Below are 15,136 nucleotides of genomic sequence, written 5' to 3'. Positions count from 1 at the left end.
AGCCACTGTCCTCAGCACTCCCCCTGGGGAAACTGCTGTCCAAACTGAGTAACAGAGGTGATGGAATGGGACATGGGTGAGAGCTCTTGGATGACATCTCCAAGCACCAAGTCCTCTTGTTTGATGAAGAAGCCAATCCATTGCCTGTGTAAGTGGCCCAAGGTAAAGGAGAGAGTAGAGCTGACCCTCCTCTGCAGTGCTCACTCTGCTGCTTATGAGCCAGTGATTGTTACATCCCCCACATGCACATTTACAGTCATTTCATCTCCCACATGATTTTTGGGCCAAAAGCTATTCCTAGAAAAGAAGGAACTGCTGTTCCGACTTGGAAGTAAAAAAACAGAATTAAGACAATGTAAGGTAATATTCTTCTGGTCCTACTCAGACTCAGCCTTTAAATTTTGGAAAATATTGCCACTAAAAAAATGAGAAATAAATTTGCAGCTTCTCCCAGACTTATAGAAAATAAGATCCTATGATTTTAAAATAACTGTCACTGTAACTTAAGTGTGATGGTAGAAAGATTGTTGAAGACAAAAGTTCAATTAAATGCTGATTTTTAGAAAAAGGAAGAGTGAAAGGATTTGGTAGAATTCGAAAAGCAGGAAAAAGAAGGTAGAGTTCATTTAGCAATTAATCCCTGACAGTGACAGCCTAATGAAACATTTTGCCAGGGCCATTTCTAACCAGGAATGATGCATGGGGGCCCACTCCCTTTGTTACAGCTGATGAATCTTGTCTTATAATTATGTGGGCAAAGAATCTTCTACAAACTGATCAAGCGCAGCACGTTAGAAAAAACTGGGAACAATATGCAGGGATGGGAGACAACAGCAAGTAGCCAGCACAATTTTTTTCTGGGTTGAGAAAATGATCCTGGTGGACAGGTACTGCCACAGATCCCACTGCTGACAGTTGCCTTACATGTGCTTTATGTGTGGTACTTGGCTCTGTTTGGATGCAAAGAGAACATGCCATGTTGTGTATCCACAGCTTGAGAGTGACCACAGCTGATGAACCATTCCAATATATTTCACACTCATCATACCAGAACAGGCATATTGAAATGCTCTGAAATAATTTTAAACATGTATGAAAGATCCTGATGGATACACACTTCTGGTATTAGGAGAGAGGAAGGACAGGGCAGACCTTGGCTGCAGCACGACTGTTTTTGTGCTAACAGACAGCAGGGGAGGGGAGTTCAGCCCTGCTTTATTCCTTAAAGCTGCCTCCAGGAGAAGGGCACTCTCTAAATTGTGATTCAGTGTGAAAGCCAAGAGCATCATCAGGCTCAGCCCCTGTATCAGCTGAGCAGGCAGAGGCTGGCAGTTTAACCAGCACCAGGGCACAGGCAGGGCTTTTAAGGAAGAGGGGCTCTCTCAGCTGCAGGCACATATAAGGGCATGATTTAAATTGGATTCCTGCATAGCTCTGTGCCTCAGAGCTGCAGTACTGACATGGGATCCAGTAATGCCTATCAGTTGCTTCCTCATCTCCACAGCAGCTGTGTTTTCTGCAGGAGGAACAGTAGCTAAAAATAATCTGGCTTTGACTTCCTCTTTTAAACCCTTCAGTCTCTTAAAAAGATTTTTTTGTTCTCCCAGAAACAGCAAAAGGAATGTAAGAGACAATACCAGAACGGTCAACTGCACAAAGAGAACAGCAGCATTAAAAAGCTCAGAGAGCATAGGGAAACTACAATAAAAATCAGAGACAGTAAAAAAATTGTCACAGTTTTGGACCAATATTTTCCAAATTCCCTTTTGCACTTGCAATGAGATTTCTGTTAGGCCTTTACTTGTATGATTCAGTGGTGCTGAGCAGAGGGGAAATAAAACCTGGATGTTTCTGAATGCAATTCATTTGCTCATTAAACATTTCAAAAGAAAGAACTTGGTTCAGTAGTCATCAAATGCACTCTTATGTCTGCACAGTGGAGATTTTTACTCCCTCTTGGAATAAGTACGTTTTACTTCAAATTCTGTCTTCCACAGGACCACAAAATGTAAATCCCGTGCCAAACATGCAAATGGAGAAAAAAAGAATATTCAATTAATCCTTCAGTAATACAGCACTACGTATTCTCATCCAAAATGATTCTACAAATACAGTGCTCGTTAGCATGCCCAGACTGCTAACCAGTACCTAATTCTATATTAAACATACCTAAGTCTATATTATGTAGGAGTTACATGTATAATTTCTAAATTGCAGAACAAAATTAGCCACATACAGACTATAGCTCAAAATTCCCCAAGGCAGGGTTGATGATCTCTGTTTGAATCTTGTCTTCCAGCAGAGCCTTATTCCCAGCAGGTATCTCTGGCCATGACCAAACTATAAACAAAATCATAAACAGAATTCAGACTGTGACTTACAGACCTGCTGCTAACAGACCAATACCCGAAGTAAGCTCAGTACAAGGGACAGATAAATTATGAATACAACTCTATTGTCTCAAATTCCAAATAAATACATTGTATTTAATGGTTAGGAAGAATCCAATAAAGCATGTTGCTGTATATATTTATGTAATATAGCATATACCATGAGCTTTACCTATGGCAGAGCTATTACCGTGGCTTTGTCCCTTCTCTCCCTTTAATACCAGTAACCACAAGCTTGAACAGCCACCTCACAATTTTCCAAGTCAAAGTGAAGACATGGACACTACCTAGGCAGAAGATTGCAGGAGTTTCTCCTTCCTGTCCCTGAATCCTGTCCCCACTTGGCAGAAACAGCACCCTTCCCCCTTCCCAGCTGCACCCCCTGACCATTTCCATTTTCACCACCCTCATGCTTATTTCCTACTTCCCTGTTCCTTTGCTCAGCATCACTGATGCAACCCCACATTTCCCCATTTCAGGAGTCATGACAAATAAGCTCTCTGGGCCAGAGATGATGGTGAGCCCAGACAGGGCTTAGCACCATCTGTGAGCCCAATTCTGGGGTGAAAGAAGAAAGGGAAGAAATTGGGCTCTCCAGTTCTGGGGTGAATTGACCCACCCTGTGTACCAGGACCAGCACAGCGGCTCCGCACCGCTGGCAGCTCCACACAGGGGTAAGCGAAACACACGTTACTGGTGAGCTGTGGCCACGGCTTCTCCTTCAGCAGCATGCAACACCAGAGAAGAAAGAGCAAGAAAAATCAAATCCTTAAATATTATGGTAGGTGATGTTGAAAGTAATCACAAGAACATAGAATATTAAGTAGGTTTTGGTACCTTTTTAATAGGAAAATGGAGAAAAGAAGCTCCAGTATACCACAAATGAGAAAGTAAAAGATCTGTAAAGTAAACTGAATCCAAACATAAGCAATGTTTTATTGGGATATAGCAAGCAACCTATCAAATAGGGAACCAGTACAAACAGATTGAACATGACTCTCTTTTAACAGAGATGTATGGTGACAAGACAGCTTCTTTCAGTTCTTAAAACAAGTATTCAAAGTGTTAAGTAAAGCATTAAAAAAAAAATCAATCATTACAACACCAAAGACAGACAATATTAAAAATGTGCAGAATTTTACTTTTTACAAATTTCTGCATAATGTTAGAAAACAATCATAAATTAAAAAAGGAATAAAATGGAGCTTTTTTGTTTGCAAAGCAACACAAACCTTTAAAAACCAATTATATTTTACATAGGACTACTATTAAAAACAGGTGAAAAGCTGAAAATTTAAAGGACAGCAAAAAATACACAACCCAGTTTCACCTGTCAGCAACTCCTTCCGCTATCGAAGGAGTTATGTTAGTTCTATGTACAGCTTTAAACATTGCAGCATACCATGAGTAAACCTTAATAAGGTCAAAATAGGACCCTCTGCAAAAAAGGGTGACTTGGCAAGTGTCAGTCCCATCCTGAAGTTATAAGTAGTAATAATTTTAGTAGGTCTTTAGTGTAAACCAATACCTACTTTAATTGATTCCTCTCTCTAAAGATGCATGTAAACTTTGGGGTTGATTTTGTTTAATTTTTTGGTATCTTAATTAATGAAATCAAGAACATGTCTGGCTCAAAAATGAGAATGACATACCTCCCTTTTGTTCTGGATACAGTGATGTAGCTATCTCAACATGCTCATTGACACTTCCTAAAAGAGAAAATCATTATGTACTATGTAAAAAATACACACCACCTCTCTCAGTTCAGACTCAGTATATAGTATATTGCCAGCTCTATCCAATAGGATATATATTCTAATTTGGTTTAAACTCTTAATAGATATATTCTCTCTTTACAAAGTTCCATCACATGAAACCAAATTGCTTATTATTCCTTTGAGGCGCAGCATGACCCCAATTAGACAATTAGCTATAAAGAGTTGTTCTTTAGATGTTGTGTCTGTAGAGGTTTTACGTGATATTCATAGATTTTCAGCGCAGGCCCCAGTTTTAATGAAAGTCCAGTCAGTACATCATTTCTTGTCATCAACAGTAATGATTTGCCATCAATTTCCTATAAGAAGAATTAAAGAGGTGAAAAAGACAAATATACAAATCTAACAGATGAGAACAGTCATGCAACAAATGGAATACTACTATAGAGGATCAGTGAGAAAAATAGTAGCCTTGATTTTCCTGAAACCATCTCTTCACAGCTGCTAAATTCTGCTTGCTGTCTGCTTTTCAAGTGCTCACCTGTGCTGACTAAGGCATAAATACTATTTAGTCAAGCACAAAATCCAAATAAGCCTAATTTCAAAATTCCCTCCTTGTAAACCTTTTTCTAATTAATAGGTACAAGTGAAGAATGCCTAATTATCAGCCATTAAGGGAAGGACACTCCTAAGAATGCAGCTTATTAAGTGCATTTCAGAATTACTATTGACAGCAACATGCAAGTTTAAACTAGTGAATATCTGCTAATAACTTCAGGTGCCTTCTTTAAAAGGCCAACCTTCCCATGCATCCTGTGGGAGAAAAAAAGGAAAAGACTCTTGCAATCAGAAATTTTGGAATCTAACTGGATCTAACTGGAGCTTGACACTCTGAGTGAATTTCTCTTCCTCTACTTTCAAGGGAAGAAAAGCAGCAACTTGCCAGCTTAGGTCTCTATAACCCCTACACTTTCCTGCTTAAAATACCTCTTGTAAATCACAGATATGGTGGGATTTTTTTTTCTTTTTTCCTCTCAGACCATGACTTTCTGACCTGTTTAGGTTAGAAATCCTGTAGACTTTGAATTTTTTTCCCATCTCAAAACCTTGACATATGCTTGCAAACTCCCTCTAAATAATTTTTGATGTCAAAATGGAAGAGAAAGAATCCACATCTCTCCATTTCCTTCTCTCTCTTCTTTTATCTTGGAAATATCAGAGATCCCATCCTTGATTACAATACAACATGAAAAGAAAACTTCTATTAGAGTTCAGCAGGAATTTGCCAAGACTGATCTCTCTTAAAATTAGATAAAGTTTATAAATACAAAATACATGGACAAACCTCAACATAGTCAAAGATCAGCTGAAAGTGGCATTTTAAAAAAATATCCCAGATGTATACAACTACTGATCCCTCAGGGGAGGACAAAGTAACAGTAATTCTAAAAGAAAAGAAGTTTCCAATAACTTTTTACCCAATTATAGCAGGTGCCTCTTTCCAATTACTGTGGAGAATGTTAATGGTTAAAACCAGTTTCTATCCTCTCTTTTCCATTCGTCACAATTCTTTCTGTGGGAATTTTGACACCAGTGAGCGTTTTGCTCATTGCTATGAACGATCTGAAGTTGCCTTTTCTGCTGCTGTTCAACGATGCTATGGAGGAAGAACAGCCTCCAGCTTGGTAGGATCCAAATGGAGTAAATCCAGTACCTAGAATAGGAGAAACTCCAAGAATAGGAAAAAAGCATCTATTCCTTTCCATTCTTCTTCCACAGGGTTCCCTGTGTTTTCTAGAAATGCTGGTAGCTACTAAGACTTCTACTTAATAGAAAACTGATTCTTTAAACATATCTGTGTAGGAATGAGCGATTATATATTCAGAGTTCCAGTGTTTTATATCTTTGTATGAGTTGAAAGCTTTACCTTTTTCACTTCCTTTAAGTTTTCCACATTAACCTGCTTCTGCAGAATTGTCACACGCTTTTTTTTGCACCAGGTAAGATTTTGTATGCTGTGGTGACTTCTCTGATTTCTTCTCTGCTACTTCTCTATTTTCTGTTTTTTTCAGGATGCAATTTCACTGCTAGCTCTCAGTATGTCTTTTTAATGTTAACTGCAGAGAGACTTCTCTGCACAACTCAAGCTAAGAGTAATTCCCATGTGCCAGGATGACCTCAACAACAGTATCACATTGTCTTCAGGAAATAACCAGGGAACTGGTTAAGCTCAAGTCCTCCCACCACCCCTTCTGCTCTAAGTGACTGAGAAGTGCAACGTTTTACAGTAACACGAGAGCACAGCAGCCAGCACACTCACGTGCCCCTCCATGCCATGGCTCTGCCAGAAAGCAGCAGTGGACACCAGCTGATGTCAAACCCCAGTTTCCCTTCTGGTGAGGCACTGAAAACCAACACTGGGTTACCTGGGCATATCTGGCTATCACGACATAATGGGCAAGAAGCCACATGGGCCGTAACAAAGGTCAGAGCACGAGCACATCTTGAGACCTTGCAAACAGCTTCAGTCTTGGAGTGAGCCACAGTCCCCCATGCTTCCAGGGCTCCTACAGAAAGCTCAGCCACAAATTGGCAGGCATTTTCTGAAGGTGATCACAGCCTCATCCTGCAACTGCTATTCCACCCTCTTCAGGTATCCTGTGTCCCCAACTTCTTGGCTTGTCTGATTTGCTTGCTGATGTTTTTGTTATTGGGCAACATCCTCCAGCTGAACCTGTTTTCATCAGTGAGCTCTTTTGGTTTGCTGACATCAGCGGAACTCCAAGAAGGAATAACAGATAATCATCATACAAACATCACTTCTTACTGGTACTTACAATAGAGTTTTAATAAAACATTCTGCAACCCTTCAAATGTCTTCTCCTTTTCATTAAAGTATTGTAAGAAAAATTCAGGACTTAAAGATTCTTTGACACACTTGTTTTAGGTGAGTCCAGGTGTATTCAGATTGATCAAAAGAAAGTGTGGACTCAGTTATTGCTGTGTAAAAGCTCAGTGTAATAATAGATCTCATGATTACATTCTGGGCTAAGGATATTTTGTAAGGAAACCATTGTGCTACCCGTACTGAAGCAGTTCAGTGGAAAACAATTTCCCAGTGTTGTAGGTGAAACTGAATACTTTCCTTTACTGTTTACAACCTCATTCCTCTTCCAGTACATATTCAGGGCAGTAGATCAAATAAAACTAGGTTTCTGGGGCCCAGGCAACTGCAAATGACAGAAGAAAATAGACATGGCCAGAATTGCAGCTTCAAACCTGGTGCTCTACAGAGAGAGGATGGCTAAGGGTTCAAAATGAACCTGTTCTGCACTGCCATACCTGGGAGATCCTGACAAAAAATACTGTAAGAACACAGTTTAAGTTAGTGGTAGCAAATAGTGTAGAAGAAACAGTACAGCACCACTGATAAGAAGTTAGGGACAGGATGGTTTATGGGGCTGTTCCTGGTGCAGACAGGGAATAGGCTGGCAACCTGGCAAGCAGAAGCAGGCACTTGCTGCTCCTCATGCTGCTAATGGAAAGGAAGGGGAAGGAAGTGGCAATGACTTCTGCTGTGATTATCCATCCCTCAGCTCCTGGCCACATCCTGGTGGCAGCTGTCAGCCTCTTGCTTCAAGGTTTTAGCATAAGGTGAAGTTGGCTGGGGAATCAGGGCCACATTTCTGCACATGGCTGTCCTAGCAGAGTCCTCAGTTACCCTACTGAAACCACCTATCTTCACTGCAGAATACTAATAGAATCTCTACACTCTACCTCTATGCTGCCTTCTATAAGCCTGTTGCAAACCAATTTGCCAAAACTTATAAATTAGCCTCACCTTTCTGCTGCAAAATCAGTAATAATTACTGCAGTATTATTGACAAGCCAGCTGTGAGACAAAGAGGTCAAGACACTTGATGGAAGTCAGAGGTATCTGTCAGTATAAGGAAAAGACTCCCAGAGGCCACAATTACTTTGCCTATGTAGTTTTTTAACCCACATTTCCAGGGCTGTTGTGACATGGATGCTGGTATTAAGGAACAGACAAACTTGAACATTTTCCTTTTTGGCCTGTTCACTCATCTTCAAATTCTGAAAATGAGTAGCTGCTGCAGAAAGAACCTCTCTGCAACCTGCCAGAGAATCACCCAACACCAGGCTTTTCACCCTCAAGAACGAAGAACTAGATTTAGATACTTTGTAATATGCACCAGTTACAATCAAATGCAAAGCTGCCAATGACTCGCACCGGCTCAGTGCCTTGGAAGGTCCACCCATCTATTTGGATAACTAATTACAAGTGTGGGTGACTAATTTCCTGGTAGTCACACACAAGCCCACAGACCTGTCTGGGGAGGTGCTGAACTGCCAGCCCGAGGTAAGTCACTTCTCTATGGAACAGGCGAGCTGTAGGCCAAGTAATCTGCTTCCCAATTGTGCCCCACTAACACACCTTTACCAGCTGCTTGGCAGGTGAGTTACAGTGGGCCAGCTGACTGCTGGGCTCTCTGCTGATCTAATCGACCCAAAGAAGCCTTCCATTAGCATCAGCAGTTACAAGGCCCAGAAACAAAGACCCAACCTGTTTCTCAGACTGAGCCCTACAAACATGCTGCTTCTCTGCCAACTTGTCCTTTCCACAGTTACTTGTACTGCAGCCCCTTTTTCACCCTATGCCTTCAAACTCACATTGTTGCTTAGGAGCCCCAGGTTTTATAAATACTCATGAGTGTAATTACACAATACACTAAGAAAGAAGGGAATTCACATTTTAAACACCATTCACATTTTAAATAACAAGACAGTGAAACTGAGTGGGTTGTGTAAGTTCAAGCCAGAAAATTTGTTTGTAGAACAAAATTATTACTCAGAGCTCACAGAACCATGCATTGTCACCCAATAACAGACTCGAATCCCGCCATTAATGTGGGATTTTCTCTCTAGTTGTACAGTATACAACCAGGCCCACAGCAAAAATGTGAAATGTGAGAAAGTGGTGGCAGTCAAAAGATGTTTGCTAACAGATTTACCTGTTCCTGAAAAGCATTGGCTTGTTCTTCAAATCCAGCTGTTCTGAAATAATTCACAACATCTGTAACAGCCCAGTCAGCAGGATCCAGAGGTCTCCCATTCTCTACTGAACTGAAAAGTGCAAATGCAGACAAGTAATCACTAAAGGTGTGCAGAACATCTGCTGCTTCTTTGTGCATGTCTCATGTACCTCCCCTCCTTCCTTGTTTCTCCAGGAAAAGTGTTCTTTGATACATTTTCCCCACCACAGCACAGAACAGTCACCCCTGTTTTACATTCCAAAGACCTGATGCTGTGGAAAACTGAGATGCTCCTCCTTTCAGAAAAGAAGAAAGTATATGAATCTTCACATCAGCCAAAGGTAACCAGTTAGGATCTTCCTACAAGTGTGCTGTCTTTGCTGCTGGAGAATGAAAACTGCCATAAATGGGGTACCAAATTCCTGCCTTTCAAACCTGCAGCTTGCTTTCAGCTATCAAGTACTTAAAGAATTATATGTGGATTATTCTTTACACAGATGAGACTGGCCTTGTAACATGGGTAGAAATTACTGGTAACCACATTTACCATCTTAAAGCAACAACAAATAAATTACAAAGAGAACTCCCCAACCAAAACAAAAAAGAGACACCAAATGATTGCACTAATTCTCAGTATAGAAAATTTCCCAACACTGTTGTCATACTCATCGTTGGACAAATCTATGAACTTTTTAAATAGCTGTGCATCTGAGAAAACAACTGGTAAACACAATCAGAATTACTTCCCTCTGTAATTAACTGCAGGCAATTGCTTTCCACAGTAGCAAAACCAACAAAACATTCCTATTACTATCCTTATCTGGCATTTCTTTTCCTCCAACTGTCATCACCCTATCACAAAGATAACCTTGGTGTATCTGAAAATTTTTGGTAAAAAAAGACACGTAGTGAGCTTGACTGCCTTTTCTACTGTAATTTATGAGGATGAAGAGCAAGACATCAAATAGCTTCTTCAATATGTTTCTCCAACCAGAAGTCCTGAAGTTCATGCCAAATATCTTCCATCCTTATACCTGCTTAAACATAACGCTAATAAAGTAATATCCAAAATGTACAGATCAAGACAGGCGTCAGGATCCTGTCCATTTTCTGGTCTGAATCTTAGAGGCAGGACTTTGATTTCAACAGCACCAGCTGGAAAAGAAATACAGATTATACTGTCCTGACAATATTTTTGTTGTGGCCTTCAATTTTTTTTCCAACTGTCACCATCTCTGCCTTGCCTGGGCTTGCATGTTTTTCAGCAAAATAACTGGGTGAATCAAGGGCTGACCATTTTTCAAAGCAGCCAAATGGAATCTATACATAGAGTGCCTGCCATCGCTGTTTCTATGACATTCTTATTTCTACAACTGTCTGAGTCCTGGGAAGAAGGACTCATGAAAACAACGATTTTTGCATCTCCCCAGACTCTTGAAATGTGTCTGTCAATATGGCAACAAAATCTAGCCACAGGGATGCGCAACCTGTATTACGCTGGGCCTTCTAAAAGCAGTTTCTTTCATTTATCCCAGATCTCTGAGCAATGAGAAATGGAGTTCTTACTTTTGCTCATCACATAATGACTTACTTCATGATTTGCTTCACTGATTTGACGACATGGAAAGCAATACTCAACAAAATTGAAAATGAGTTGATCTGGCCTTATCAGAGCTGCACTTTTTTCCTGTGTATTTTTTTTTAAATCAAAGAATGCCTTTCAACTAAGATTTTTTTGGTGTTGTGCTCATTCTGAGGTTTAAGAAGTAAAATGTGAAAACTGCCTAACAAAATCTGCGCGTATTTACAAAAGCAGCATTTGAAGAATTATATTTAAATCTTTGCATTTTCCTTAAGACACAGGCTGTCACTTTCAATTACTCGTTCCCTACCAAAAAAATAAATAAACAAAATGCCAACCACTCACTTAAAAAAAAAAGGATACTGAATCTCACCCTTCCTAAACAGCAAATAAAAGATTCACTCTGTAAAAATATCACACAATAATTTGCTTACTTCTCCAAACACTTTAGTTTTAAATTAAATATGGTCCCAAACCCTCCTTTCAATAATTTTTCATCTCAGTCCAGCTTTAGTTATATTAGTTTATTTATAATTTATTAGTTTATTTATTAGTTTATTATTATTTAGTTACATATCATTTATCTCAGCTTTAGTTTTTCTTGTAGCTCTTCTTTCATCACTAGGGAACTACAGTGTGGTCCAGGTCCAGCCCCATCCAGGGCTCAACTGCAATGACTTCAGGGGCTCTACCTCAGTCATTAATTAATCACAGGAAATAATTGCAAATTCCTGCCTCAAGGAATAGCATCATGCTGGACCTCAAGTAGAGCCAATTTCCACAGCTACAGCTGCAGAAGACTGGAAGGCATGTGGCAGACTGCTGGGGGCTGGCTGGATTTTAACCCACCTACCCACACAGATGCTCGTTTGGCTTGCAGACTTTGTCGGTCTCCTCACACTGCTGACACGGCTCTACTCTTTGGTCTAGACAAGGGAATACATAACATCCACGGCTTAGCCATACACTGGCTTACGCCTGACGTCCTGGATGCATCAACATCTTACGAGGACTGGCATTTTGGGCTTCGAAAGGAAATACTAGATGCATTGACATTGAATAAGAATTAGGCTAGTCTGTTTTTCACCTCTGTCCCTGTGCCTTTATTGCCATCATGTGGCAGAAGCAGCAAGGTCTGAAAGGATATAGCTGAGAACAAACAGATTTTATCCGTGCTATTTGTAAGCACTTCGAGAAAGTGTCAAATACTTCTTTTGTAGATATGCCCACCAACATACAGCATACATTCATTTAGAAACCACAGCCCCACAGTTTAAATACAATTTCCATCCACTCTAAAAAGCCACCTTAGCAATCAGCTGAGTCTTTATCACCCAAGCCTTGGTGAAAATGACTAAATGTAAACTGTCCCTGCTTCAGCTGCCTCCCTTCTCCTCCCACCCCGGAGTGCTCATTGTAGAAACCAGACCGTCAAAGGGAAGGTGGTATCTGAGGGACACACGGTAATTATTCATAGTCACTGAATAGGAAAATGCTCTTTATGTTGGTGTGGTGTAGCCAGCATCTCAAGTGAAAGGGGAGGATGCTGATTTGAATGGCTGCCATTGGATCTTTTGATGCTTTTCATAATCAGGTTATTTTATCAGTAGCCACAAGTGAGCATTATTATTTACCTTACTCTAGTGCCTGGTAGCCTACGCATTGTCAAGTTTTCTTGGACAGCTTATGTAAAAGAGATCTGTAAGAGAATAATGAGGTGCAGCTGCACAAAGTGTTGCAGCTTGACAGAACAGACTAAAAGCTTACTCTAGTACCTTTCCTTATGGTCTTCTTTTTTTTTTTTTTTTTTTTTTTCCTTTAATATATATACATATGTGTATATTTCTCTCACCATGGCTTCTGTAACCCTAATGCACCAAGGCCAGATTTTTCCACACAGAACTTCACTTCTCAGATCATAACTCCGTTCAGAATTCCTAGCCCTAATTAAAGAATTTCTGACCTTAAGTAAATGCTTACAAAAAAGTTCCTATGCCTTAGGCCTGTAGTCACACACAAAAAAAGCAGTAGAGCATTACACACCACATCTCTGCCTTATTCCCACCCTAGGTCTGAAATAAAATCCCAGCAACTTCAAGGTCCTCCAATAAGGAGCCTTACGTATCTGTTTCAGAAGGGAACTGACACCTAAGTGATATGCTGCTACTGCTTCTCAGCCCTAGATAGGTGGGGCTTTCAGCAGAGAAGGGCACAGAGAGAGAACTTCCACACAGGACTCTCACACTTCTCATTAGGCACTGGTTCTGCAAAAGCCACTAACAGACAGGTAGCAGAGGCACAATAATGGCTATGGTGCTACCACTTGCTTTAGTGGCTCGTTGAGGTAAAAAGAAAAAATATATTCTTATCTCAAGTTACTAGCTTCTAAATCTCTTCATTGTTATACAGTCCTACCACTTATCACTTTTAATCAGCTCAGAGCCCTGGACTCTTCTATTTCAAAGCTGAAATACAATAGAAGTAATTAAGAACAGGAAAGGTTTGAAATGAGCAAAGATGAAGACGGCCATTATCGCCACCCCCTTAGTTCAAAGGAAAACGATATTAAAATCCATGTGCTGTTTATGTAAAAGGAACACTTACTTTTTGACATCCAGAGAGCCATTTTCCTTGTTTTCCATGTCAACAGTTAGCATGGGGAGGACAGAAGTTTTACTTCAGCAACTGATTGATTGGGAGGAAAAAAAAAGCTGTGTTGAATTATTGGTAGTATGACCAGAGCAGCGTAATGTAACAGAAACAAGCATTCTACAGGGACACAAGCATGTTTCCACTTGAGAGCAACAGTGTGGTCAAAGACTGATTTCCTTGGAATCCTGGTAAAGCTGTTAGTAGCAAACGAACCGGAAAAAAAAGTTGACCTGTGCTTCAAGCACAAGAAATAATTCTTGCCTGAAAATCAGGGAAGGTAATATTACATTTAATCCTTTTCACAAGTGCTAAAATTTTGACCAAACTGTATGTATTCATATACGTGGAGATCGGACTGCAATATATAGCTGGGTATCAAGAAAGCTTAATAGGCCTTTAGTCATCCTGTGATACAGAGGATCCAAACAGATGGAAGATCTTTAGGAAGGTTTGGAAATCCATAGCCTTGTTTTACAAATGCGGACTTGGATACAGATGAGCACGTCACTTATGCCCATCGCGCAAATAAAGCTGGTAAGCAGAATCACTAATTGAGCCCCAAACTCCTGAGTCCTAAATCAGTATGTTATCCATAAGACCTCCCCTCCTGCACTAGAGCAGCTTCTTCTATAGGTATGCTACACTGAACTCCAAAAAGGAAAGGAGCACATGAAGGACACCAGAGAAAATCCAGTTCATTTCCTTCCTTGCACGCTGGAGTACTTGCACCACATAGCTTTTTCCATCACGCCTCGGAACATGCAGAAATGACCCAAGCCTTTCCTTTCTGTTCTCAAGTAAGCCATTTCTATTTCAGAGAGCACCAGAGAACTGACCAAGGACTCAGGATGTTCTTGCTGCAGCATTAATGGATGCCAGTGAAATGTCTCAAAGCTCTGGGAAGTACAGAATAGGGAAATCATGCTCTTCAGCTAAAACTTTTCAAAAATAGAGAATAGCAATTAATATTGATGTTGGGGAAAAAAAAAAAAAAAAGAAAAAAGAAAAAAAAAAAGACCCTTTATTATACACGTAGAAGCACGTAAAGCACCAAGAAAACAGTAACAAACTAATCGAAAAGATGCTTCTTCCTGCACCGCTGACCAAACAACTCCACGCATTCCCTGAAATCACTTCTCGGTTCACCTGAGGTGACTGCAGACGCCACCCGCACCAGCCTACCTGCGGAACGCCCCGCGCCGCGGCCGCGCACGGCCCGCAGCCCCCGGGCACGGGGCGGGCACCTCCCGCGGAGCCCACGGGCCCGGGCGGCGGGGGCTGCCGGGGCTCCGCTTCCCGCGGCTGCGCCGGGGCTGTGACACTCGCTCGGCATCTCACGGGCACCCCCGAGCCCGCTCGCACCGCACCGCACCACATCCTCGGTTCTGACTGGGGGGCGGGGGAAACAAGGCAGAAAAACCTACCTACGAGCAACTAAACCGGCGCATGGCTACCGGCTGCTGCGGAGCGGCGGAGCCCGCGGCCCCCGCCCCCCGGCGGCAGCGGGCGCTCCGCGGCGGCTCCCCGTGACACCGGGAGCGGCCCCGCCCGGCCCCGTGACGCGCCCGCCGCACACGGACCGCCCGCGTCATGGCCGCCGCGTTAAAGGCGCCGCGCCGCGGGACCCCCGCCGCAGCCCGGCCCCGCCCGGCGCGACCGTCGGGATGGGGACGGCAGCGGGGCGGGGCACGGAGCGGCGCTCCGCCGAGCCGCTGAGCCCCGGCAGCGCTTACCTGCGAGGGA

General features: G+C 41.8%; 2 protein-coding genes across 2 annotated transcripts in view; both read right to left on the bottom strand.

Annotated features, from left to right (window-relative positions):
* Window positions 1-9,241, bottom strand: part of DNASE2B (deoxyribonuclease 2 beta) — a 31,125-nt gene extending 21,884 nt beyond the window's left edge. Inside the window, exon 1 of the mRNA XM_058421744.1 lies at window positions 9,139-9,241. The gene's annotated coding sequence lies outside the window, so the exon portion shown is untranslated. The remainder of the gene's footprint in view (window positions 1-9,138) is intronic.
* On the bottom strand, window positions 3,304-14,909 carry SAMD13 (sterile alpha motif domain containing 13). Its single transcript, XM_040072926.1, has 4 exons — window positions 14,818-14,909; window positions 13,346-13,426; window positions 9,139-9,250; window positions 3,304-4,464 (listed from the first exon to the last, which is right to left on the bottom strand). The coding sequence occupies exons 2-4, from the start codon at window positions 13,396-13,398 to the stop codon at window positions 4,321-4,323; spliced, it is 309 nt and encodes a 102-aa protein (XP_039928860.1). The 5' UTR covers window positions 13,399-13,426; window positions 14,818-14,909; the 3' UTR covers window positions 3,304-4,320.
* Between the last annotated feature and the right edge of the window lie 227 nt (window positions 14,910-15,136).

The sequence above is a fragment of the Hirundo rustica genome, chromosome 9, assembly GCF_015227805.2.
Source record: "Hirundo rustica isolate bHirRus1 chromosome 9, bHirRus1.pri.v3, whole genome shotgun sequence".
In the NCBI taxonomy this organism is placed as follows: domain Eukaryota; kingdom Metazoa; phylum Chordata; class Aves; order Passeriformes; family Hirundinidae; genus Hirundo; species Hirundo rustica.
This window is presented reverse-complemented; position numbering and strand designations above follow the sequence as displayed.